Raw genomic sequence first — 24,327 nt, forward strand, 5'->3', positions numbered from 1 at the left:
GATTAGACATCATATCCTGGGCTGCTTTATTATATGAAAATTTGACTAACTTAAATACAGTTCGATTGCAAGGTTGAAGCCAATTGCTTGTATGAGCAGGTAATTCAACAATTTCAATTTGGTTTTGTGTGGCCATATCTATTAACTCCACGAAATTGTGGGAATCATGGCCATCCAAAATTAAAACTTATGGACGTTGTGGTCCAAAGTTTTTTAAAAATGTAAGCTCAAACCATAGTTTTGCAATCCCTTGTTTAGTCCCACCAGATTCACTTGAACTCCAGTTGGTTCATTCAGGGGCATCTAGAACTTGAAAACTTTGAAGGGATTTTACTGTTTTCCCTTTCAGAATCACATGAAGTGGTAAGACTATTCCTGCTGCATTCACACAAACAATTAAAGTAATCATTTCTCGTTTTCCACTGGTTCTCATATGTAAATATTTAGTACCTTTTGCAGCAACAATTCTGTGTGCCTTAAAGTCTAGCTGCAGCCCTGTCTCATCCATGCTCCATATTACTTTAGGCTGACAGTCTTTATTGACTTCTTTAAGTGTGGTAAAATAATTTGCCACCTTTATCGGATTCATACATTGATGACGAACTGATGCTGTTGATTCTGGTTGTCGAAGAGTTACTTTTTTGTAATGTCGGTTGTTTACTAGTCTCCACCATTTATTAGATGGTTTTCTATTCTTAAAAGAGTATCCATATTTTCTGGCAAGCTTGCCAGCATATACCATGAATTGCTCTTTACCAAAACCAATGCCCATCCTAGCTCTGTTGTCTGCAAAATCGAGTAACTTTTCTACAAGATCAAGCGGCATTAAACTTTTTCTTCCTGCTTTTACACCAATCTCAATTTTTCCATTTATCCTGCTCTTCAAAGTTGCTCAGGGAACTTTAAAAAATTTAGCAGCAGCTCTAACAGACATTTTAGGTGAAGTAATAACACTGTTTATAGCTTCAAGTAAAACTTCCTCTTTATATTTCAAATATTTACCTCGAGTTGGAAGACATTCCCAGTAAACATCGAACAGTTGGTAAGTAGTTGGCCCGATCCTAATAACCAACTATTAGCTACAGTTGGGCCAACAGTCGGCTATTTAGTTGGTACCGTGAAAAAAACGTAACGCTTTTACCAACACTTAGCCAACTGTTTTTAAACAATTGTTTGCCATTAACGGCCCAACAGTAATAAAACAGTTGGCTAACAGTTGGTACCATTACCGGCCCAACTATATGATTTTTTTTCGCGATTTCTTAAATTCACTTTTGCGCTTAAATTGAAAGTGCAAAAGTTATAAATCATGTTTTGAATATTGCTTAATAACAAAGTATAACTTTGCTTTTTCATATTTAATTTTCTATCTAATAGTGATTGTTTGTATATCAGACTTTACCAAACAGTACTACTGTCGACACAAAATATTGTATTATTTATAGATAACTTAGTTGAATACAAAAAAAAGAACAAATTTTTTATCATTACACTTTTATTTCCAGACCATTAAAAAAATATTTACAAATAAAGCACTAAAAATATTCTATTATTGTAGTTAATATTATTAAAGGTTTGAAACTAATATTGGCAACTTTAATTAAAAACAATATTGTAAAACGCTAATATTTAAAAACGTGGCGATTTATTAGATAATTATTAATAATAATTAAGAAAAATTAGATTTATAAATAAAATCAAGAAAAATAAGCTTTTATAAATTTTCAAAAGAAAATGATAACTAAATATTCTTTTCATTGATTAACTGCAACTGATTTTTTATAACCTTGCTTTTCGCCTGTCTATTTATTCGCCTGTCTATTTATTCGCCCATCTCCTTGATCATTTGTGCCCTGAAACCATCTTGAAACCATCGGGTAAATATCTTTATCCTTGGAATTAAGATACTGAATTCTTACTGCTGCTAAAAGAATAAAATGAAAATAAATTTAAAAACTCAATTTATTTTTTGTTTAAATATAAATTATTTTTAAGTTATTTTTAAGCTCTTATACATATACTTTGCAAATGAAGAATTACATTAACTGGTTAGCAGTTTTAAAAATATGTGCATATGATAATAAGTTCAAGTCACCAAGGGAGAATATAATATCTTACAAATTTACAACTAATGACAACACTGGTAATTGTCATAAGTACTAACATATTATATTCTTTCTTAGTGTTGTAAACATATTTTTATAAATATAAAAATACAGTTGACTTTAATAGACTAAAAATTTACATAACTAGTAATACTTACATAGTAAGCACTTTAACACAAAATGATAACATCACAACTTAACCTTGCCCATTCCAGTAGCTATCATCTTACTTGAAGATCCGTTTAGATTACATAAAACGCTAAAATTTTTGGAAAACATGGCTCCCAACACACATCATATGTATTTTGGACGTTCAACTTTACCGCCAATAGAACGCAGATATTCGACCTAAAAACAAATAATGCTACATATTACAACTTTTTTATTTAAACTATTTTTTCAAAGGTAAATGAAAATGTAATGCGGTATAATATAACTAAGGTATTATTAAATTACCTTTGATAAATTACAATTATAAGACTTATAAAAAAACTTATCTTTGATCTTATAAAATAATAGTTACTAGTTTAAACGCAACCTGAAGACTGCTAGAAACATTATAATACAAAAAATAATTTCAAACTTTATAGAGAGCCATCTCAGATTTCATCTGTATCATAAGGTTAAGCCTCTCCAAATCTTCCTTACTTTCCATTGGAAGGCCAGGGGAACAACAATATCTTCATTATCCAAAAAACTTTGAACTTCTAAAAACTTATTTTTTTGCTCCAGTTCTGTTAATCTTAACTCCAAAGCTGCTAACTTCTCTATAAACATACATAAATAATTAAATAATATTTGATTGCATTTGAATCTTATTGGAAAACTGGTTTCAAAAACACAATCTAGTTTTTAAATTGAAGACATACATGGATAAAGGTGTTATGGAACTCAAATATTTGGAGTTAAAATTTTAAACATTCATGTTATTTATCCCTGTAGGTGAATTGATTGCTGTAAAAATGGTATTCTAGCACATTTTTGTGCTGTGCTATTAAGGCCATGGAAAAGAGCGTTATTTAAAACCTTTATCTGCATAAAAAAGTAGAAATGTGTATTTTTGTAACATGAAATATGTATTTTTTTAAAGCCTTCATCCATTTATGACTTATATTAAAACACAATTTAATTTTTTTTACAAAAAATATAAATAGTTTTCCTTTGTCAATATGTCAGCATCTTAATCAATGTATGTATGCTTAACACATATACAATGTATAACAAGTAGTAAAACAAAAAAAAAAAACAAAAAAACAAATAGTTTATCCAAAACCTTACTTTCCTGATCCCCAAAATTTTGAACAGTTTTCTCATAGTTTTCAGAAGTCGAAGTCCCTTTTAATAAAATGCTATAATTATATGCATTATATGAATATATATATATATATATATATATATATATATATATATATATATATATATATATATATATATATGTTATAATATAATATAATATAAATGTTATATATGCTTAACATGAAATGTATATGTCATATTGTATATACAATTGCATATACCATTTATTTATATACTGCATATATTATGTCAATATTGTATATGGCATATATTATATGCAATATATACAAAATACATAGGGATGTCTGCCAATATTTTTAGGTGGATTTCTCTGACTTTTCCCTGATACTTTCCTGATCTTCTACCTGTTTTCCTTGATTTAATTTAAAGTTACCCAAATTCAACTTCACAAAAATTGACCTAGATTCATTTAGAAAAATGCTCTTCAACTGCAAAAATGTAAACAATAATACAACCCACACTAAATGTATCAAGTATTGATACATTTAATATGGGTTGTATAATTGTTTACATTTTTGCAAGTGAAGATTCAAGATTCGCTTGATGCAAGTGAAGTTCATAAAACTATCTGCCAAATAAACTTTTATATTACATGTACTATGTACAACTTATTTAAGTTATGTAAGTTTGATGAAGAGCCATTTTCCCTGATTTCTCCCTGATTTTTTTAAAATTCAACCTAATTTCCTGGATTATCCTAAATTTTTTGCAGATATCTGATTTCCCTGACTTTTTCCTGAATTTCCCTGAATTCCCCTGATCTGGCAGACACTCTGTGTATATATATATATATATATATATATATATATATATATATATATATATATATATATATATATATATATATATATATATATATATATATATATATATATATATATATTTATATATTTATATATATATATATATATATATATATATATATATATATATATATATATATACATACAAACATACATACATATACATACAGAAATACACACATAAACATACTACTATACACGCACATATACATTTTAGCTGTATTTAAACTTTTGATAATAGTTAAAATAGAGCTAAAATGTCTTATACAAATGCAACAATGGTGTCATCATAAAAATAAATTAAAAACTCAACCAATGTCAAAAATTATATCTGAATGTGTCACTAATGGATAAATGTAAAATATTTCTACTTACCAGCGTAACGGTTATATTAAGAGGTGTACGAGAGTTTGAGTTTAAAAGTTTAATTAAAGGGTAGAAAAAGCGTTTGAAAGAAAAAAAAAAGATAAAAAGCTTCAAACTAAACTAACTCTATTGAATAGTTTTAATCATTGAATGAATCTATTTGAATAATTTTGATAATTAGTCGCATGGTCTAAGTGAATATATTTATAATATACATTTACAAACTTACGGGAAACTTACGATTCAAAAACACGCCGGTATACAGTCGGTTAATGGTTGGCAAGAAATGCCAACAGTTAGCCAACTGTAGCCAATACTGGCCCGTCAGTTGGACCAACTAAAGCGTGTTTACTGGGTTGTTTCTTACTATAAAATTTTTTTTAATCTACATGAAACAATATATTCAATTATTTAGACTTTTGTTTATTTTTAAGTCTTCATCCTTATATTAAAAAAATATTACATAAATATTTAACTAAATAAGTCCATATATTTAATATTGACAACATTTAGGATATAAATATAGCATAAAGTACTTATATTAAAAGAATAAAATCTAATAATATATAGATCTTACAAGTATGAGTAACTTAAAGACTTTCGGTCTTGGTCGGAATAAGGTATGAAACCTGGCCGAATTTAGGTCTTACTTAATACTTCTTTCAGAAATACAATCAATAGAAATGACTCAGCATAATTATAAAGCTAAAATTGTCTTTTTAAGAAATATATTTATAGTTTAAAATAATTATCATTTCGTTAAGTAATAAATACTTAATGTTTATAAGCTTCAAACTTGATGCTTACATAATCTTTAAAATCTAAACTATTAATTTTTGAGATAAGTATTTGTTATTATAATACTTCTATTATAAACACCCGCCAACTAAAATAATGTTTTTTTTTTATTGGCTGAGTTCATACCAGTCTCAAAAAAGTCGGATTTACAAACATAAAGCAGAAACCAAGACAGAAATATTAAATTTAAAATGTGGCTGAAACTTGGTAACTGGCTCGGTCACTTTACCCTATTCACTGAAAAAATATATTAAATGAGTTAAACACAGTTTTGGTTGCAGATACTTGCAGATATCGACTATGTTACTTAAAACTTACACATGATTTTATACCGTGACTACTGTCGATAAAACATTTTTTTTATAAATTACTATATATTATTGATTATACAAAAACCTATATAAATAGGTTGCTTAGATATTGTTAGTAAAAAATCAAGCAGGTTTCATGGAAATAGATATACCAGAAATTTGCTAAATGATTCAACTTTGCCAGTAGCTTCTTTTATTAGTGCTGAAAAAGACAATCTTTCTTTTAGCACTTTGTTGAATTTATCTGTATCTGTATCTTTATCTGTATTTATCTGTATCGTAGCTCTGCTCTTGGTATGGAAGTGATTGGTGCACAAAGAATGTTTAGTCGTTCGATCTCACAAAATAGACGAAGATAAGTAGACTTTTATGGGGATGATGATTGTAAAAGCTATTCTTACGTTAAGGATACTTATACCGGTATTAAAGTGAGTAAGTTGGAGTGAGTTGGACATGTACAAAAATGTGTAGTAAATTGAGAAAGTTGAAAAAAACTATTAAAGGATTTAGAGGGGAAGAAAAATTAACAAATCCTACAATTAACCGTCTACAAAACTACTATGGAATTGCTGTTAGGCAAAATGTAAATGATTTAGAAGGTATGAAAAAGGTCATACTTGCAACATTGTTTTTCATGTATCTTCATCAGCTGAAAATAATTGGCATGATCATTGCCCTGATGGTATCAATAGCTGGTGTCGTTATAAACAGGACAAAGTTAATAAAACCTATACCTACAAATCAGGCACAGGCCTTCCACTCTCAGTTGTTAGCCATTTAAAACCAATTTATATTGATCTATCTCAAGAAGAACTTTTAAAAAAATGCCTTCATGGTAAGACTCAAAACCAAAATGAAAGTTTTAATGGGATGATATGGCAGCGTATACCCAAATCAAAGTATGTTTCTTTAACACAGTTGGAGTTTGGAGTTTATGACGCTGTTTCAAATTTTAATATTGGAAGAAAGGCAAGTGTTCTTTTATTTGAAAAGTTGAATATGATTCCAGGAATATATACTCTTCAAGGTTGTTCAATCATGAACAAAAAGCGTCTAATTTTTGCAGAGTATCAAAATCGAACAACATCAAAAAAGCAACGAAAAGTAATTCGTGGATGCAAAAAAAGAAAAGAAGATGCAGATAATGACCAAGAAAGTAGACTATATGATCCTGGTTCATGTTCTTATAAGTAACTGATTTTAAACTAGCATTATCATTGAAAATATTTGGTACAATTATGAATGTTATATTTAAATGCGTTTTTCTCAATATGTAAACTTTTGACCTCCCGCTCATCCTATTTCACTAACGGTATGTTCAATTAGCATGAAACTTTCAGCAAATGTTTATTGCATCTAGTTTTACAATTAGAACTAAAAGTTTTGCAATATTACAAAAACTTTTTTACTTATACTAACTTGATCTTGAAAAATTTTGTTTTTTTTAATACACCATTTTAAAAAATTTCAGTTTAACTCAAATATTTATTTATTTTTAATAGTTTTAGTTAAGTTTGTAGATCAACATGTTACAAACCTTTTGCCAAAATTTCATACCCTAAATGCTTTCAGTTACTGAGATAGTATGGCCGGGGTGGCACAAACATTTTTGAATGTTGACTATTTTAATTGGTAACCATGACAACTAATAAAACTATTTTTTATTTTTTTAAATGTTGTTACCTAGTTCTTTCTCAGAATATAGTTGGTTTTTTGTTAAAAGAGTTATTTAAATTTAAAAATATTTGAGGGGTCTTATACCTTCATTGAATTTTTGAAAGCAGTTCACAAATAGCATGCCTTGAAAGGCACATGCCTTTTCTGTATGTATTTAAAGAGGATATTTTGAAGAAGTTTGTGACAACCACTTTCAATAAACTGTTCTCCATGGTAATGTTTTATTTGAAAATGTAGCTGCAAAGCTCAATTTTAAGGATCCGGCATGGCCTTCTTTATAGAAGGCCTCGACACCGTGCGCAATTTTTTTTGACTGAAGGCCGGTTTTTAAAAACTACTTATAAACGCAAATTTTGTTTGGATAAAGGTGTAAAATATTAATTGCTATTTTTCAGAAATATTTAAAGTTATTCTTCAAGTGAATTAAATAATTTAGAATGTCTTTAAAATGCTGTGTTCCTAATTGTTCCTTAAATTAAAAGTCTTCAGGTGTAATGTATCAGTATATAAATTCCCTCGTGAAGAATCTGAAAAAAATAAATGATTTATGAGTATCCTTCGTTGGATCATTGGACCGTTACAAAATTCACTGCTGTTTGTAAACTGCATTGGCCAGATGAAGCGGAGTTTACATTATGTCGTGGTGAATCGAGACTGATTCATGCTCCATCAGTGTTTCCAAATATCTCTAAAAGTTGTCTCTCCTCTCCACCACCAAAAATGAGAAAGACTTTATCTTCTTCTTCAAAAAGAGGAATCAAAAAAGATGAATTACAAGAATATAAAATAATTGATAATTTAAACTTTGGAGAAATCGAAAAATACTTATCTAATGATAATGATTTGATTACATACAAGCAAAACAATTCAATTTTCATCCAATCTAAAGTATTCAATTGTGGAGTTCCACTATTTTTGCTGATAATTAATCAAAGTTTGTTGTTCGAAGCATTTCATTTTGGTTCAAAATGTACTATTAAACCTCTGTCAAATAACAAAATCACTTCTCTTTGTACAAAGTCATCTTTAAACGAAGCCCTTAGATATCTGAAAATTAAGGATAAGGATCATAAATTTCAAATAATTCTTGAGCATCTAAATGTAATGGGAGATCATTCTGTTGGTTGTGCTATCTATTCTGCTGATATAATAACGAGAGCTTTTGAATATAGTCGTTCCACCTACCATCGATAATGTTATGATTATCAGTTGCCAAGTATTCGAACTTTGACGCGCGTAACTCTCAGGATGGTTTAACTTTTTTAAGTTCTGTGTTATCGAGCTTAGATGAAAAAAAAGGAAATTGTGTTTTATTGATAAATGAAGTTTATGTAAAAGCAGCATTACTATATCAAAGTGGAAATATTTTAATTGTAACACCATAGAAACTTCTACGTGTAATGGTAAAATTGCAATTATTAAAGATGGAAATAAAGTTTACCAAAGTTTCTTTTCTAAATTCAAAACAATAGAGAGAAAACCTTGGTTATGTCAAAATGGCTCTTATATTTTATATGACTATGTTCATCTTTTGAAGTGCATAAGAAACAATTGGCAAACAGAAAAACTAGGTCAGTTGCAGTTTGTTCATAATGAAATAACTCACATTGCAAATTGGAGAGATTTAATTAACTTATATACACTTGAAAAAAACCAGTTAATAAAGTTATGCAGATTGACTGAAACATCAATAAATCCTAAACCAATAGAACGACAAAAAGTAAGCACTTGTTTACGAAAATTTAGTGAAGAGACAGTTGCAGCTCTAAAAACTCATCCTAAAATTGAACAAGAAAGTGTCAAGGGAACTATTATTTTTTTGGAGTTAATTATAGAATTTTGGAAAATAATGAATGTTAAATGTCCAGGTGCCAATGCTAGATTTAGGGATGAGTCGCGTAATGTAATCAGATCTTCAGATGACAATAATTTAAAAAAGTTGCTCGCTATTGCAACAATGGCTGAAAATATGAAACCAACATCTGGTAAACGTGTTCGCCAGCTTACGAGAGATACAAGCAATGCCCTTTTTCATACTTGTCGTGGCTTAGTTGATTTGTCTTGTCATCTTTTATCAAGTGGAAATGAATATGTTATTTTAGGTTGGTTTTCTAGTGATCCAATTGAAAAATGCTTTGGAAAACTAAGGCAAGGCTCTGGTGGTACTTACTTTATAACAGCTAAATCAGTTATCGAAAAAGTACGTATTCAACATGCTAAGCTGGTGCTACAACTGAATATTGATGTAGAAGGAAATGATGGCCATGACTGTCTTTTATGTCTTGAAGATTTAAATGATAGGGAAATTGATATAATTTACAATTTAGCAGATCTAGAAGATAATATAAATATAGACATTTTATATGCAATTGCCTATATAATTGGTTATGTTCAAAAGTGTTCAACTGAAGAAAATGTTGAAGATACAACTACATATTATGAAAAATATGGAACTTATTTGAATACTTTAAAGAGAGGAGGATTAACTATTCCATCAGATACTCTATCTCAGTGGTCCTTATTTTGCTACATATTTTTTTCTTTATTAGATAAAAGAGTTTGCCGAACATTTCTTATACGACAGTTTGCATTTATTGCAGAGTTGTACAGTTTTTCTATTGCAAAAAAACAATGCCAAAAATTAGCAAACATTTTTTTAAAGAACTTTGCATTACTTCACACTCCCAAATGTAATAAAGAAACCAAACTTATAGAAATCAAGCTTATGTAAAATATTTTTTTCATGTTTACTAAAAAAATAATTTGGTTTTTTATTGGTGTATTTTTTTCATTACTTATTATTTCTTATATATTATATATAGAAAATTTTGATTTAAAATGTTATTATTCATTTTAATAAACAACTTAAGCTTATAAAAAAGTTGTTAATTTAACGTCAAAAAACTTATTTTATAATAATGCATCAAAAAAATGCAAGTAGAATGTTTACTGATTATATATTTAGTCTTAACAAAGCTATACAACAATTTTCTTTTTTACTAAACCGCCATATTTTTTTTAAACCGGTCTTCAGTCAAAAAAAAATGCGCACGGTGTCGAAGCCTTCTATAAAGAAGGCCATGGGATCAGGCCACAATGACCAAAGGCCTTTGAACATAAAATTGACCTCTCCTAATAGAAGATGTAATTCCATTATTGAAATTGCTTCAAGAATGAAGCAAGTTTTCAGCTCTGTAAAATTGGCAAATGAACAACATTTTTGACATCTTTAGCTTTTTTAATGTCTCGTGTAGTTTTCCATGTAATTGACTTTATTGAAACAAATGTTCATAAATTTCCAATCTTTTTAATTGAATCTCCTTCATTTGAAAACCACCGTAGTTTGATTAAATGTAAAGTCACCGTGAAATGCGCTTAAGAAACTTTAACGTTTAACATTCTATAACTCGAATCTCTATAATTCGAATTGATTTATCTCCACAATTCGAAATGATATTTCAGACCCGTCTATAAGATTCTCTCCGTAAATCGATCTTTTTCATTTTCTGACGTGTAAAAAGCTTGTTAACAATTGACCTTTTTTTCAAATTCCGAATGTTTTGAGTTTTGAAAGAGAATTAGCGTTAATTATTTTCCTCTGTTTGAAATAAATTATGGTATCAAAGCAACTGCATAAAAAAAAAAACCTAAAGCGGAATACGAATCTCTCCTGGAATTGGAGAAAAGAAAAACAAATAAAGAGGTCTCAAAAAGTTTTGATATTCCACCATACACTCTTTCAACTTGAAAAAGGAATAAAGATGAAATCTTTGACGATTTTTGTCAAGGAAATTTGGCTAAACGGGTAAAATTTTATACTTATTATCATGTCAACAAAGCTGGAGTTAAATGGTTCAAACGATTAAAAGCTGATAATGTCCCAATTACTGGTTTACTGCTAAAAGAAAAAGCTAAAAAGAGCCTAATACTTAAACGTAGAAAATTTACCTGGCTTATTTAAAATAAGTTAAAATAGAGAACATTTTTGTAGTTGAAATTAGAGATAAAACAATCGAGGTCGATGTGTTTCGAAGTCGAAAACGAAGCTTCGACGTCGCTAAAAGTCGAGTGTGAACGTGTTTCGAAATCGTTACAAGTTGTATAAAATTTAGGCACCGCCGATTCGATTCGTAAAATCCGCAAAAAGCCAACTCGACTTATTTTGCGGATTAAAACAGTCAGTTCGTAAAAATTTTTCGGATTAATAATCCGAAAACTAATTTACGAACCACTAACAAATTTTTTTTTTGCGGATTCACTTTGTTGTTCGGATTAATAATCCGAAAAATTTTTACGAACCAATTTAACTTTAATTCGCTTAGCGAATTATACAAATCACAATCCGTTCGCGTCACCATTAAATGGTGTGGTCCAAACAAATTTCATTTTTATTATGTGCGCGTCCTATAAATAGTGGATTTCTTTTTTATTTTCAATCAGTCCTATTTGGAAATCTTAACCTACAACAATTCGTTCAACAGATCAAGTCTACTATTCTTCACTTACATTTATTACGGAAAGCCATTATTATATTATTTTTATTTAAAAGTTAAGAATATTTCAAACTGAATTTTTGCGGTTTTTTTGTTTTTTTTTGTGGATCGAATTCCTTTGCGAATTATTTCGCTTTGCGGATTGCTTCAATTAGTGGATTGGCCCGATAAAATTTAAATTGTTATATTTCTTCTACTTAAATATTAACAGAAATAAAAATAGAAATAGAGATAAAAACTAGTTTGAAAAATTGTTACGTTCATTTCAACAATTAAGGCAAACAACCTTTAAATAATTATTTCTTTTATTGAAAGCTTTTTGCATGCCTCAAAATTATCACTTTTTGTTAAGACAAATATAAAGGAAAAACTCAAATAATCTGATTTATTCCATTTTTATGTTATTTCATTTTTTTTCTTCTTTTCAGGTGCCTAAGCTATCTAATATTTGAGAATTCTTCAACAAGGTGAAGGAAAACAAGGAAAATGTAAGGCCTGTGTCAAGCCAAAAACCGAGGTGTCATTAGAGCTTGCTCACTAATTCAATGAAGATCTTAACAAAAGATTCAAAGGGGAGCTAATGAATATTGAATTTTCTATAGCTCTTTTTTTAAAATCCTAACAGGAAGGGCATGTGCTTTGTGGGTGAGGGGAGAAAAATTGAAGTAGTCAAAACTGCAGTAAAGAAAGCGATGGAAGAACTGTCAAAAAAAGAAATTTTGGCTAGCCAAAGCCCTTCAATGTTGGATGATGAAGATGATGAATACTTTGATTTCACTGAACAACTGAGGAAGAAAGTGTTTGGTGCAGGTTAAGCAACTCAGTAAAATTCAAGACATTGTGTGGCCAGGAAATGAATTTGGAAAATGATTAACTTTCAGTGTGATTTTGCCTTTTTTTATTTCTTAACAAGGAAATCATTTCGTTTGATTGTATATTTGAATATTATAAACAAATAAAAATGAATCTTATTTCAAAAGCATTTTTTATTCTGAATCCGTATAAATCCGTAAAAATAATATCGATTCGATACTTTCGGATCGGATTGCAATTCGAATAATATTTTTCGAATTGCAATCCGATCCGAAAGTATCGAATCGGATTGCAATCCGAAAAAATAATCCGAAAAAATTTTAACGAATTTTTTTCCGATACATTTTTTTCGGATCAAACCAATCCGTAAGTAATTTGAACCGTTTAGCAAAGATAATTCGGTGCACAATCCGCAAACCGATAAACAGTAACGGATCGGCGGTCTCTAATAAAATTTAATTAAACGGTTTTCAAAGTCGTATTACTTCGAATAAAATATATTTTCGCGGTTTTCAAAATCGTAAAAAGTTGTATGAAATTTAATTTGACGGTTTTCAAAATCGTATTAGTTCAAATAAAGTATATTTTCGCAGTTTTCAAAATCGTAAAAAGTTGTGTAAATTCGAAAATGGCGTGTTTTAGAATTGTTTAAAATTTCTAACGGCTTTCAATTCACTTCCAAAAATTTAACTGTCTTCGAAATCGTTTGAGTAAACGAAACGAGTGCATACAAAAAGAACTTGTATGTGGCTGCTAGTACTGTTATGCTCTTCCCTTCTATTCTCCTAGACTCCTACTCTATCCCTTAGATTTGGAAAAAATCACAATCGATGAGAAGCTAATTATGTTCAGGTTCAAAGACATCGGTATAAAGTAAAGTGAAGTGATAACTGGTTTGGTATATGCTAGCAATCTCTGCCCTTCTATTTCTTAATAATAAAAATTTGAAGTATACACTACAGTACCATTACAGAAATACAGAATATACAAAAGATATGCTAAAACCCTTTCATTTATTTAATAATCATTCTAGATTTCATAAATCCAATTCCTTAAACACGTGAAAAAACTATTTGCATATTATCGATTACCTAATCTAAAATAATCCTAGCATGCTTCCCTAGTAAAGAATATTTAGTTGTCCGCTTCCAGTCTTTCATTCTCATTTTTTTGTGCAAATTCCTGGCCTTGGTAACCTAAATGATGTCTGTCGCACCTTTCCAGTTCAACAATACTGGAGTTTACATTTTTAATGTGGCGGTATCATCATCATCATCATCATCATCATCATCATCATCATCATCATCATCATCATCATCATCATCATCATCATCATCATCATCATCATCATCATCCTAGTCTGAGTCATCATCATCATTTTGATTTCTGTCTGGAGCAGATCTTGCTGCCATTTGCTCTTCCATGGAGTGGTATTCCCAAATTGGTACAAAGGAGTTTAACAGATCGAAGTTCTCGTTGATGAAGACCAACTTCTCAGTGGTTTTTGGAGACAACCTGCATCTCTTTTGGTGGACCACCTGTCCAGCTTCACTAAAGGCCCGCTCACTTGAGGCACTTGAGGCTGGCAGGCAATAATACTCCCGTGCAAGTCCTGCCAAGATGGGCATCTCTTTGCGATGTGTCCTCCACCAGTCGAGGACATTAACCTTCGAATCTATCACAGTTGTTTCTCTGAATTTTGCCCACTCAACGGAAATCGGAGGACCCTCAGCTGTAGCATTTGTCTGCCTGAATTGGCTGGACACAGTCTAAAAGAAAGGAAGGAAGTTAAACGTTTAGTAAACTTCGTATAACTTTGCTTTCTTTAATCTAAAATTGTTTAAATTCAAATAATTTTTAAAAAGTTCGTTTAACTTAGAACCGCCCCCCCCTCTCCCCCGTATGGCATCCTATCCTCAAATTAAAATTTTTATGACTTTGTTTGTTCGATTGCATTAAAATTAGTAGATGTATATTTAACTAGTTTTAAAGAAATTTATTTTATATTATACTTAAAAGCTATTACCTTTGGTGCTGTCTTCCAGAATTCAGTCTCACCATCATCTTTAAGAAACTCATGGGTGATCTCATCTGAGACATTGATTGTACTTTGGTGGTTTGACAGCCAGTCTGCTGTTGTAGGATGACTGGTTTTCAACTTGTCAAAAATCTCATCCCTGACACCATAAGCGTGCAGTTATTGGCCTTTCAAGAAGGGGTGCAACAGGCAGCCTACAGCATAAGGCATGATGTCACATCCTCCTCTTGGGAATCGTTTCTCAAGTTCTACAATGAGCTCAACCATGAAAGGACCTACTCCAGTGAAACTGTTCTTTCTTATTTCTTTGACCCTCAGAGAAGCACACCTATCCACAAGATGAACAATGGCTGTCAGTGCTCTACCCATTGTAATTTTCTTATCACTCGACATTGACTCAGAGATGACTCAGCATGTGGTTAGGAGTGGCAGAATGGTTGCAACCAGCTCAAATTGTTCATTCGTAGGAATGGGTGTGGTCCAATCCTTTTTCTCAGTCCGGAGAGCACACAGCACACTTTGAAGATGGTTGATGTCTAGGAGCATCATCTGAACAGAGCTCCATCTGGTTGCACAAGGAGCAGTGATCTTTCTGTAGGGTACTGAAACGAAAACTAAAATAAAATTTCGCAAAAAACTTCGCATGAAATCGATTTTCATAACCGTAAAACATTGATTTACAACATTTTGCGGCTTTTAACATCGTTTTAATTAAGTTTTAACGACTTTTAAAGGTTTTCAAAGTCGATTTAAAATTAAAGCTACAACTTTTTACGTTTTTCGTAACCGTTTAATAAACTTTTTTTCGAAGTTGAACGGATTTCATCTCCGTTTAATTTAAGAAACTTCGCCTAACTCACGGCTTTCAAAGTCGAACAAAAAATATACGATTTCGAAAACCGTAACTCGATTGTTTTATCTCTAATTATAATACTTTAAAATTGTAATGCAAAGGCTGATAGAAACCAGGTCTTTTTATTGCGCAATGTAACGGTAATTAATTTTTTCTAAAAATGAGAGCGTTTGAAAAAAAATGGCGAATATTAGGGTTTTTAGTGGTTTTTTTTTACAACTTTGACTTCGAATTAGAGCACATTCCGTTGATTTTCAGGTCCATGTTTATATATTTTTCTGAATCAGCATAAAATTCTCTATCAAAATAAATCTTAAAAAAATGGGGGGGGGGAGAAACTGCAGTAGCGCCTAGATATATATATATATATATATATATATATATATATATATATATATATATATATATATATATATATATATATATATATATATATATACTAGTATATATATATATATATATATATATATATACTAGTATATATATATATATATATACTAGTATATATACAGATCGTGAACGAGTAAATAAGTTTGTTTCCATTGAAAAAAAAACTGGAACAATTTGCTTGCTCAAGGATCTGAGATGGATTCCTGTGTCCAACAGCAATTCTAGGGCTGCTACATCCAAAGCATTGGACTTCATGGGTCAACTAATCTTGAAAGTTTCAAGAAATCAAATTAATCAAAATTATTTATTTAATAATCAGTTGTACTGCAGATACTGTTTCGAAGAGCAATCACGTGTCGATGAAGGTCGATTATCAAAGGTATATGTTACTTCAACAATGACATCTTTTAGTAACCATCTAAACCATGCTGTTTTTAAACATGGAAAGACTTTTGAGCAACCAGTTAGTGCTAAAATTACTAATTGGGTCCGTACTGTACAAAATAATAAATCAACACAAAGTCAATTTGAATTCAACAGAGATCTTTGTCTGTTAATATGTTTAGATCTTAAGCCATTTAGTTCAGTTGAAAGATCTGGTTTTAAAAGTTTTTGTTCAAAAAATACAGCGTTTCAGCCTCCATCATCTGACTGTATATCTGGATCTGCCCTAAAAAATGTTTATACTTCTGTTAAACAAAGAGTCTTAGAAGTTCTACAATCATGTGTAAGTGGAACTTTGATGATGGATGGTTGGACTGACAAGCGTAATCGTTTACCTTATTTTGGAATTCGTTTAAGTGTTGTGCATGATTGGAGATTTAAAATTTTCACATTGGCTGTTCAGCCAGTGGAGTCGCACACTTCTGAGCAACTTTATCGATTTGTTAAAGCTGTTTTAAAAGAATTTTTACCTCATTATAAGCATTTTTTATTATTTAACACAACTGATGGTGCAGCTAATATGAAAAAATTATCAAAGCTCTTAGGCCATGAACGTATAACATGCACCGCACATGGAATTCATCTGCTTTTAACCTGGGATAGCTTTAAAAAAATTCCAGAATTAACTTTACTAGTAAGCAAATGCAAAGAAGTAATAAAAGCTTTACATTTTAAGGGATATATGCTATCAAATGAAATTGAAACTGTGAAAGACGAGGAGTTGTTCAAAAGAATTACAACTTATGTTGACGAGCTAATAGCTGATGAAGAGAATCCAATTCTGGATTTTGAAATTGAAACTGAAAATATAAGCATTCTTCCACAAACACAGCTAACTAAATCTGTTAGTCAAGCTGATGAGAGCTCACTTGAAGAGTATTCTGAAGAGTATTCCTTCTAGATTTTGACATACAAGCTAAAAATGATGTCATAAAAAGTCATGAGCACAGTTCTTTAAAAAATAGTGTCCCAACAAGATGGAATAGTACCTTGGAAATGATTGAATCTATCTTAGATCTAAAAACTCATGTTGATACAGTGTTAAAAAAAATTGGAAAGTATGATTTATGTTTTCTTCCTGGAGATTTAGAACTTCTGCAAGAACTGGGCAATTTTTTATCTCCATTTCGAGAGCTGACTCTACTTGTTAGCGAGGGAACACCAAATTTGTCTTGCCTTCCACTCATGGTAACTAAAATTAAAAATTGTTGCATTGTTCAAGTCACAGATTCTTCTGCGATAAAACAATATAAAAAGTTAATTAGAAAATGCATTGAGAATCGGTTAGTTTTTACTAATTTAGTTGAATTAGCGTGTTGTTTTGATCCAGCAATTCGTGATGTTGTTTTGACAAAGGAAAAATGTGAAATTTTGTTAAAAATCAGCTATGACAAAATAAAAACTTCTTTATTTGGTTCAAACATTTTACCACAAACAGGAACCGATAAAAAGATTAACTTCTCTGCATCATACATTGACAATAATCAAAGTAGTAAAAGCTCAAATGCAGCTCAGGATTTTAAAAAACTTTGACTTTATTACAAGAAACTGCAAAATCTTCACTTAACTCTGGAGCAATATTAGAGAATAGCAATGGGTTGCAAGCAGAAATAAATCTTTATCTTACCATTTGTAATAATCAATCACCAGCCTTGTTGTTTTGGAAAAATAATGCAGAAAAGTTCCCTATTCTAGCATCCATAGCCAAGGTAGAAGATAATTTTATTTTTTAAATTAAACTAATACTAGTGACAAAAATAACAGCAAGCATTAATTTTTTTCTGAAGTTTAATGTTGCTTATTTTACATAGTTTCTATTGTTTCAGGTTTATCTTGCATTGAGCATCGGCAGTGTACCTGTTGAATGCCTTTTTAGCACGACTGGTTTAATTTTGAATGGAAAGAGATCCTCCTTGGCAACATTTCGAATGAATGCAGTTTGTTTCATACACGATAACTATCCAAATGCTGGTCTATGAGCTAAGTCTTGCATTTTTTGGATTAACACAATATATATGTTTTTATTTCATTTTAACTTTGTATTTCATATATGAATATTTATTATATGTAAAAGTTTGTTTTGTTTTGGTTAATGCTGTCAGTATTATACTTGTATATATGACATTATTATACTATAAATATATATATTTTATATATATATATATATACATATATATATTTATATATATATATATATATATATATATATATATATATATACATTGTTATAAATTAACCTCGGCATATGCCGAGGGCTTTGTGGTATTTTGATAATTTTCACGTTTTGCTTACCAATATATACAGATGTATATATATATTTATATATATATATATATATATATATATATATATATATATATATATATATATAAATTAGTAAAAGCACTTATCTAATTTTTGATTACTTCAACACTGTGTTTCACCATCAGTAGGTTCATCAGGAAGAATCCTGAAAGACTGCGTGCATTGAAAATGCATGCTCTTTCAAAGCTTAGTAACTAATTCAAAGCCTAGTAACTAATGACGAAACGACGTTAAACATTAAACGTTTCTGTACTAATTATATCATAGATTAAAAAGAAAAAGTTATTATACATGTAAATCATTGTTTTACATTTTATTATTCTGGTAAAAGGTCTCCATCAAAAACTTGATTACTCTTAGTAAAGATAACTCTATTCTCCTGACCACCATTAAGGCAAAAACGGGGAAGGGAGGTCCTTTACTAAAAACATTTGAAACAAAGAGGGCATATATAAAAATATTCAGATTAGTGCCATACATAGTAATGGTCAAATGATCAGTTTTTTTTAATAAATTTATTTAGTTGTGTGCATTAAACGTTTTAATGACAATTTACTTTTTTAAAGAAACATGTATCAAGGGGATACCAAAAAATTTATAACTCATGTATAATTTACGTTCGCTTTATACTAATGTTATTAGTTAAAGTTCATGTTATAAAAAATATTACAAGAATTTAGCCTTACTTTTTCGTCAATTTAAAGCATGATGAAGTGTTATTATTTTATGTCAGTAACTAAAAACGTATTGTTTTGAACTTCGCAATGTCGAGGAAAATGGTTCTGCCTTACACTGATATGACCTATGTCAGTTGTAAAATACTCAATGTTAAATAATTGGTAAATTATATTACCTCCGCATACTTTTTATTTTAATTTTGCAGATGGTTTAGTTTTTTCAATTTGATGGCGTTTTTCTTATTGGGTATAAGTTAAGGTTTTGCAACTTTAAATTGTGGAAAACAGCCACTATAAATTAAGTAACAGACCGACCATAACCCGTATTACGGGTTGCTTTTTGCTAGTTTTTATGAAACTGAACAAGAACTTGTAATTATAATTCAACCAGATATTTTTTTTTTCTTTCAATTTTGAAAAAATTGATTGAAAAAAAAAAAAAAATGATTGAATGACTATTTTATGACTAATTGTATGGTTATTTAGATGTTTATTACAAAGTTAAAAAATTGTTTAAGTAGTTTTTTTGAAATTTATGTATTACATTATTTCTTGAAATAATGATAGGGAAGATCGGGGCTAGTAGTCAGCAGGGGTAAGCTGACGGATCCCGTTTATCTGCAGTCTTTGATCAAAAAGTATCAGAAATCTCAGGGAACTTTCCTAATTGATCATTTTATCTTGGGTCCTATGAATAAAACTACTCTAGATATTCCAGGCACAAATGATTTACTATTATCAGTCAGGTTTTTTTTAGTAAGACATGTACCAGAAAAAATCTGCGCGGACATTATAAAGGATATTTATCTAACTATTGTATTTCGATATTGAATGTTATGTATATTTTGAAAGTACATATATTAATATTTTTAAATTTCACTTAAGCAAGTTTATTTTTCATCCATTTATTTTTGAAGTCTTTAATGTTTTTGGTTTCTTTTACATTGAACTTTAGTTTTCTTTTGACAAGAGCCCAATATCTTTCGATAGGGCGTAGTTCGGGACAATTTTGGTGGACTGCAGTGTTTTTCAACGAAATCTACTTTATGTTCTCTAAGCCAGTTTAAAGTTGTCCCAGAGTAGTGACATGATGCTAAACAGGGACAAAATAACGGGTTAATCGTGTGTGTTCTTAAAAACGACAAAAGACGTTTCTTGAGGCATTCTTTTATATATATTTTGGTGTTAATCGTTCCCGTAGTCACAAAACAAGAGCATCTTTCATCACCAGGGCCGCCGTGAGGGGGGGTCTACTGGGTTGTTTTGTCCCGGGCGCCAGGTCAACAGGGGCGCACGAAGCCGAATATAAATAATTTTATTTTTCATGTTTATTTAAAAAAAAGATGAAGTACTGGGAAGCAGCGTGGAAAATAAGAAAGCAAGTTCAGCCGGTCAATTTGACCAGCTAAAACATATAATAGACGGTCAATTGCTTTTTTTGGCCGGTCAATTTTTTTTAGTTTAAATTTTCAACTTTGTAATGAAGTGCTTCATAATTGGACTTTTTAAATAAAAAAAGTAATTAATGCTTTAAAACTAAGAAATTAGCATTACTTTCAATTTGAAAGTAATGCTAATTTCTTAGTTTTAAAGCATTAATTACTTTTTTTATTGTATTTAAACCTAATGTTTTGAAACTTTCAAAACATTAGTTTTAAATAAAGCGATTCTTTTTATATAGCGGAAACTCGCAAATAAAGTGAATACTAATGATTAATTTAACAACCCGCTGAAGTAAATGTTTAAAATAACTTTAGTGCACGGAGATTTTTGTTCAATTAAAAACGGAGATTTTTTACTTTATTAAAAAAAGAGATTAGATTAAATCCAAGTAGTTTGATATTGATATAAAATATTAAAACAATTTTATTAAATTTATTTCTCTAATTTTTAAAATCTCTCAAATTTGAAACAATTTTGAAACACGTGATATCGATGTGATAGTCTGATAAACCCAATCAAGAAGAAATTCAAACAGTTCTTTGCTTATGAGCGGATGCTGTTTCAAAAAGAATTGGATCGAGAAAATCGGATGCTGTTTCAAAAAAAGAAATCGGATGCTGTTTCAAAAAAACATGTCTGGTTTTAAAAAGAAAGATTCTGGTTGTCAAGTAAGAAAGAATGCTGCTCAAAGAACTGCGAATGAGGAAAAGAACAAACGCACTCTTCATGGCTGTGGTATTACAGTTACAAAAAAAGGAGAAGATGAAAGTCCTACTGCTTCAAACTCTTTCCTGCCAAGTGCAATCGAGGCCGTGAAGCCGTTAGTCAAGCGATCCAGGGAAATCCTCGAATCTTTGAAAAAGCTCCGCGATTTTGATCTAACAGCTGATCAATTGAATGAAGTAAAATCTCTGGAGAAGTGGGTTCATTCATTCGAGTTCATCGTAATGACAACCTTTTGGTATAAAACTCTTCAATCAATCAACTACGTGAGCCTTGCACTCCAATCAGAAAATATCTCCTTGGACGACGAGATGAAACTCATTAAGACTCTTATTGAAGATCTAAATCGACTGAGATCATCTTGGACCAGCATCCTTAATGAGGCACGTTTGATAGCATCTGGTCTTGCTTCTTTTGGTTTTCAATCAGAATTTGTGAAGAAGAGGACGAAAAGAAGGAAGATCTTTCACGAAGAGGTGAGGAACACCGCTCATTTCCATGAAGACGAAGCAAAAGAGTTTGAGGTGAGCGTATTCAATACCGCTCTTGATACTCTTATTCAGCAGGTCAGCGATAGATTCCAAGCTGCTGAGAAGACGACGAATATGTTTTCGTTCTTGTGGTCATTGAAATCTCTTGTTATGTCAAATGAAGAAGAATCAGAAGAAAGTGTTGAAGCACCTATCCAATTGGAGGAGAAATGCAAGGTCTTGGCACAAATCTACGCGACCGATGTTGAGGAAGAGAAACTTATTGAAGAGGTCCGCCACCTCGATGCTCTGAAGCGATCCAATCTTTTTGGTCCAAAAGAATCTCTCACTTCCATGACGTTATTGAATGGAATATACCAGAAAGGTCTTCAGCCGCTCTTCGAATCAGTCTGCATTTTGCTGCGCATCTTCAACACCATCCCTGTTTCTGTTGCGGAAGGCGAGAGAACTTTTAGTAAGCTTGCTCTAGTTAAGAAAGCTTTAAGGTCTACAATGAGCCAAGAACGACTCACGAATCTTCTGGTTATTTCCATTGAGCATGATCTTGCCAAAAAGTTGTGCTACGGTGAAGTGATTTCCAAATTCGCCATGAGTAAAGCTCGAAAGATCAATTTCCTCTGAAGTTGAAACAACAATAGCTGTTGTATTCTAGACAAATTTTTGCTCTTAACATCCAATAGTGTTTAATGATTGTCTTTGGTCTGTTTCTACCATGTTCTAGTGTCGACTTTATCATTTTATGTATGAGTGTATAACCAAGTCAAAAGACCATTGCAATTATCTAGAAATAAGCTGTTCAAATGTTCATTAATTAAAATTAAAAAATTCTATATTCTTTTATCCTCTTTGATTTGTTATCAAATGGCTTATTATATGTATTGAATTATGGATCATTAGATCGGCTTTCACTTTCAGTTGGGCGCATGGGAAATTTTGACCCTGGGCGCCGCAAAGGCTCACGGCGGGCCTGTTCATCACATTCACAAACTGCTTGCCAAACTAAGAATTTTTTAGCAAATTTTTGCATTCCAATGCATTTATATTTGGAATTCAGTTTCTTACGATTAATTGCTGAATAATATTGGTGTCCTGGAAGAGATCGGAAATATGCAGCACAATAAGTTTTATCGTCAATAATCAATCAAGATTTAATTTTTTACACATAATTTTTTATAGAGCAGCTTTGAACATCGAATTGCGACATTTTCTTGGTTTTCTTCACGACGAGGAACTTTTTTCTTTTTATAAGATTTATAACCACAATTTCTCTTTACTCTATGTATAGTGGAAGCACTTGTCTCAAATTTATTCGCTAATGTTCGAACAGAAATCTCCGGTTTTCTGTCTAAGGTATCTTTTACCTTTTTACCAAGATCTCGTCTAACAAAACATTTTTTTCTTCCACTTCCTAATTTTCTTATGATTGTACCAGTGTCCTTAAATCGTTTCACAACGCTTTACACTGTTCTCAAACCAATCTGCAGCTCTTTAGAAATTGTTTTGTATGATACACCAGGATTTTCAACGAGAAAATGCAAAATTTTTTCTCGCTTCTTATCTTGATTTGATGACATTTCAACTAAAGCTAATTGTTTTAATAACAGAGTTGTTTAAATTTTGAACAACATTAATACAATCACATGTTAAAACAATTAGCTATTTTAAATGATGTACGGTTTTCGTAAGCACCACATCAGAACACGCGCAGATTTTTTCTGGTACATGTCTTAGTTGTCGTTTTTCAGGATCTTTAGGCAGCTTATTGAAAGGCTTTTGGGGTTTATTGGCAAAATTTTCACAGGGGAAGCTGGAAAACAAAAATATCTTTATAAAATTAATTTTTTTTAAATTCTTTATTTCTAACAATATTTAAAAAATTTATTTTTACAAAAAAAATATTTTTGAATTCGTTTTTTACAAGAAACTTTTTTTAGGGGATTTTGTTACCAGGAACAAAGGTGGGGTGTTGTTTTGGCTTCATATTCAAACTATTAACTGCTACTAGCTCATAGAAATATTAAACAATTTTTATACATTTTTACTCACTAATACGTTAATAATCTTTTTTATAGTTTGCGCCAACTTACCCCGGGGTGGGGTAGGTTTTTCTTTTTTTAAGGCCCCGGAAGGAGCCATAAGATTTTTTTTTTTAATGAATGCAACTAGTACAAGTTACCCAAATTCATACACTTCAAGACTACACTTTTTTTTTTTCAAAAAATTGTGCCGTTAGGACTACTAATTGCTGTAAAATTTGATAGAAGTAAAATATGAACTGATT

At 30.6% G+C, this 24,327-nt stretch overlaps 1 protein-coding gene, 1 long non-coding RNA gene and 3 pseudogenes across 4 annotated transcripts; 3 read left to right on the forward strand and 2 right to left on the reverse strand.

The window, feature by feature from the left end:
* Window positions 1-1,699: 1,699 nt before the first annotated feature.
* Window positions 1,700-4,839, reverse strand: LOC149881441 (uncharacterized). Of its 3 annotated transcripts, none has more exons than XR_016445359.1 (5): window positions 4,821-4,839; window positions 3,384-3,440; window positions 2,689-2,872; window positions 2,264-2,453; window positions 1,700-1,924 (listed from the first exon to the last, which is right to left on the reverse strand). It is a non-coding gene; the product is annotated as an uncharacterized LOC149881441 (long non-coding RNA). The 3 variants fall into 3 exon arrangements; XR_016445358.1 differs by lacking the exon at window positions 4,821-4,839 and adding an exon at window positions 4,601-4,814; XR_016445357.1 differs by lacking the exon at window positions 4,821-4,839 and adding an exon at window positions 4,601-4,814 and having other exon boundaries at window positions 3,384-3,454.
* Window positions 4,840-6,163: 1,324 nt separating this feature from the next.
* Window positions 6,164-10,108, forward strand: LOC149881442 (uncharacterized; annotated as a pseudogene).
* A 3,771-nt stretch (window positions 10,109-13,879) lies between these two features.
* LOC145187757 (uncharacterized) lies at window positions 13,880-15,270 on the reverse strand (annotated as a pseudogene).
* Window positions 15,271-16,202: 932 nt separating this feature from the next.
* On the forward strand, window positions 16,203-18,387 carry LOC149881443 (uncharacterized; annotated as a pseudogene).
* A 3,077-nt stretch (window positions 18,388-21,464) lies between these two features.
* Window positions 21,465-22,825, forward strand: LOC149881444 (zinc finger MYM-type protein 1-like). Its single transcript, XM_090067988.1, has one exon. It carries the CDS (start codon window positions 21,465-21,467, stop codon window positions 22,665-22,667), a length of 1,203 nt encoding a protein of 400 aa, XP_089924114.1. The 3' UTR covers window positions 22,668-22,825.
* The last annotated feature ends 1,502 nt before the right edge of the window (window positions 22,826-24,327 follow it).

This window comes from Hydra viridissima, unplaced genomic scaffold (genome assembly GCF_058129835.1).
Source record: "Hydra viridissima isolate aposymbiotic clone 2 unplaced genomic scaffold, HvirCarnegie_v1 scaffold_12, whole genome shotgun sequence".
Taxonomy (NCBI): Eukaryota; Metazoa; Cnidaria; class Hydrozoa; order Anthoathecata; family Hydridae; genus Hydra; species Hydra viridissima.